This window comes from Limulus polyphemus, unplaced genomic scaffold, assembly GCF_000517525.1.
Source record: "Limulus polyphemus unplaced genomic scaffold, Limulus_polyphemus-2.1.2 Scaffold2154, whole genome shotgun sequence".
In the NCBI taxonomy this organism is placed as follows: domain Eukaryota; kingdom Metazoa; phylum Arthropoda; class Merostomata; order Xiphosura; family Limulidae; genus Limulus; species Limulus polyphemus.
In genome coordinates this window covers 150,649-154,866 of record NW_013667764.1, presented here as the reverse complement: position 1 = coordinate 154,866, position 4,218 = coordinate 150,649, and the positions used below count along the sequence as shown (strand labels likewise).

Sequence of the window (4,218 nt, the reverse complement as noted above, 5' to 3'; positions counted from 1 at the left end):
CAGTAAACATCACAATGCTTTCATACAACAAAATATCTTAATTTTTTTATTAAGTCTTAAGGTTTGTATAGCAATGTTTTTCGCAGTTTTTTTTTTTTTTACTATGTTGCTTAACTATCATGCAAAGTAATATTCATTTTAAAATTAAAAATACTTTTATGCATCAGAAAATTTTGAAATTTCACGTGCAATATCTTTATATTGTCCAGATAGTTATCAAATGTTTCTTAATAAAAAAACTTTAAATTTTATCTGTTATTTTCAGTAATTAATCTCTTTATGAGTATGGTAGATTTGACCGATCTCGCAACCACCATAAAAAATTAAGAAATAAACATAAATTATGCCTCTTTCATTCTAAAATGAACACAAATTATAACACAAAAATATAAATGTTTAGACTAAATAGCTTAAATCTGATAACATTATACATTTGTATATATATTTATTATTTTTATTATATTGACCTTTCAGCTGTGCCTGGCTAATAATACAGAAGTTACAATGACGTGCTCTCATGTTACTGTATCAAATAACATAAAACTGACCTTTGGTCTGTACAAAATAACTTGTCTTGGCTGTGTTTTAGTAGACTAGTATTTTGTTAAATACAGTCACATTTCAATTATTATACACTAGCTGAGTTACCCAGTGTTACACAGTGAAAATTTAGATTTGAAATGTATAGATCAGTATATTTTTCAGAAAATTATTCAGTAAGTAGACAAAAGCTGTGATGCGAGAAATAAAAAAGCATTTAATCAAACAAAGCTTTATTTGAAATTAGAATTTACAATACTTCTTTATATACAACACTGCATGTTTTTCCAGAAGGAGAGTATACATAAAGATTGTTAGCTGTTCCTACTCTAGAGCATCCTACATACAGTTGACCATGAGAGAAGCAGTCTTCTTGTAATTGTAGCCCAACAACTTTCACTGTTTGTCTCTGTGATTTGTTGATTGACATGGAGAAACTTAATCTTACTGGAAAATGTAAGTGCCTAAACTGAAATGGCATCTCTGATGTTATTACAGGTATCCTAGGAATAAAAGTATCTTCACCCTTGCCACAACCAGTTTGAATTTGTGCTTCAATGACATGAGGCTGTAATGCCTTTATTATTAATCTGGTACCATTGCAGAGCTTAGGCTGATCTAAACTTTGTAGAAGCATTATAGGACCTCCAACTTTAAGTTGTAGTTGGTGAGGAGGCAAAGAATTTAGAAACTCCATTGGATAGTTGACAACTTCATTTTGATTGATAACTTTATCAATTGATTTGTAAATACAAGGATTCCCTGGAATATTTTGGAGTAGTTGTTGGTTGATAGAATTAACTGTCACATTTTTCGGTGTCAATATTGCTCTTTCACACAACCAAGTAAAGTCTTTGTAGTGATAACTAAAGTTAGTAAATACTTTTTCTGTTAATTCATTAACACTTTGGACCACTGTGCTGATTTTAGATATAATGACTTTGTTGTCATGGTCAAAAAAATGGCGCAATATTCATTAATTGTCAATTTAGTCATTAAATACTATACCAAATACAAAATAAATAGTACCATTAAATTTCTTGTAAAAAACTGGTTATTATGAAGTTATTTTAAAATTTGCAAGTTCAATCATTTGGTTTCCTATACCGAACACATAAACAAACTTCCTCTTTTACATATATTTTGAAATAAGTTCTTAAACATACTTTTCTTAAAACACATAACACTAACTAAAGAAGTAAAGCAAACAATTATCTCTTCTAGTTATGACCTTTGTACTCAGATGCTGCTGATGTAGGTTGCTAAGCCTTTAAAAAATTTGCACGTGGAGGATATGAAACAAAATATTTTTATTAAAGTTTTATATATATTTTGAATAACTAAAAAATCATAAATTACTACAATAATACCATAGAATTCCACTATAATTTATCAAGCTTAGTAACTAAGATGTATTTTAGTCTAAAAAAATGGAATTTTGAGCAAACTAAAGACACCCTACTTTGTTGAAATATTGGTTCAAAAGAAATGCCGCCAAGTCCCTTAAAATGGTTGAGAAAGCTACTAGGGGGAAATTCTAAGCTTTCGATTGGTTATTCATGTCATATTTAGAAGTAAGTGTATATAAGGGAGCATTTCCTAAAGGGAAAGAGGTGGGCAGGGTGTCACTGTGTTTGATTTATTACATGAGCAATATCTTAGCAAATTGAAAAGATAAAAGGTTCTTATTTTATATTCTACCTTGCCAATATTGGTAATTTGAGTTTCTAGTTCATACGAAACTATAGACTTAGTATTTTGACTTCACAAACATCTAACTTGAACCATTGCTGTATTCAGCATACCACATGACACACAAAAATTGATGTTTATCTGTTTTTAATATTTGCTTTTAAATTAAGAAATTGAGTAATATGTAGTACTCAAATTTGAATTATAATCTACAGTTTGATACCAAAGTTACTGATATAAATTTATGAAATTCAGTTCTATATTAAAACAAAAAGGTATAAACCGCATGGTATGCCTGCCTACCACAACAATACCACATTTGGATAAAAAAGATCTACCCTTCAGCTGGGTAAGCTCCACATTCAGTTTTATTTTTGGAAGTAACAGCTTTAAAAATTTATATGCAGTAACTTAACAACTGTAACCAACTGATCTTAAAGTTGTCATTCTCAAAAATAAAGCTTTATACAATGAAAAAAAAATACTTAAATTATAAGAAGTCACAATATGTCAATGTACTTTCTAAATAAAAAAATAAAGTATCATTTTCAATAACTTTATATATGTAAATTTTAGTTATAAGTTTATCTTAACCAAATGATAAGTAGGAAAAAAATTAATGGACTATGTACTTACAAAGAAATTCTGAAAATTAAGGTTAAAATATGATTTTGTGAAAAATCTACATGACAGAAAAACACAACTGACAACATAACTATTCAAAAATGCAACAAAAATGGAAGTTACTGAAACAGACAAAATTTTGCCAGTCCAGACCATCATGTGGAAAATGTTAAGAATCACTGTTCTTCAGTACAATACACACTAAATAAAGTAAATCTATTAAAATATCCATAGCAATAAAATTCAGATTTCTTAATTATCAACTGACCTCATCTAGTACAATGTAAGTGCAACGACTTAATACCAGGTAACGATTCTCCAAAACATCAATCATACGACCAGGAGTGGCAATCACAATCTGGCAGAGAATAAAAGTATTATCAGAAAAATGTATACAATTGTCATAATTTTATACAACTACTTATCAAGAGATCGAATAAAAAAATTCTGTAATAGAATAACAGTGAATTTATTAAAAACAATAAGACTATGACAATTTAATATTTCCAGGGTTTTGAAGATTTTACTTTAATTTTTTATAATAAAATAATTAAAACATATAAAAGAACTTAAATGGCCTAAAAATAAAATAAAAGTAAGAAGTATTTGTGTATGAAGACATTTCATAGAAAGATGGTAAACTGAAACAAATATATAAAGTTAATAAAAGAAAAGCATCAAAATAAAAACAGAGAAGCCTTTCTAAAAAAAATCCATAAAATCATAAAATTTAAAAACTTAAATTAAGTATATTAATTTCTTAGTGGGGCACACTCACAGGCAACATGTTTCATTACAACCTCTTGATGAAGTACATTCACTGATAATGTGTTTCAATTTAACCTTAAAGAAACACATTCACTGACAACTTGTTTTCTGATATCTTATAATTTTTTTCTGCCAGTATCACTAATATAAAAAATGTGGCAACTAAGAAAGAATGAAAACAAACAAAACTGTAGTTTTTACAAGTTAAGGCTTAGTATATTAGGCCTGTATTATTTTTTTGGATAAGTGCCTTGAAGATATTACCTATAAAAGGAACAAGCGAGTAAAGTTGTTCTTTCACGAACTATAATGTTAACAGGTTACAATATCCTTCATGTGTAATAATCCAAATTAGTTTAATTCAAGGAAAACCCATAGGTTTTTGTGACTTCCATCTAGTGTACATGAAAATCCTTAAGCCTCAATATCCAAAATAGAAATTGTTTCCCTTCTACTATTCTTGAATCAAGTTTAGGGAGATAAAACATGTACAAAAAAAGGGTATCATTGCTTTACTCTCTTCAACAAGATGAGTATGCTTCACTGAATGTTTAAATTTTTCCTTTGGTATATATATATATATATATATATATA

General features: G+C 28.1%; 1 protein-coding gene across 1 annotated transcript in view; it reads right to left on the bottom strand.

The window, feature by feature from the left end:
• Window positions 1-4,218, bottom strand: part of LOC106466109 (probable ATP-dependent RNA helicase DDX23) — a 64,750-nt gene that overhangs the window by 13,109 nt on the left and 47,423 nt on the right. The window contains 1 exon segment of the mRNA XM_013926349.2: window positions 3,125-3,214. Coding sequence (XP_013781803.1) covers window positions 3,125-3,214 — 90 coding nt within the window.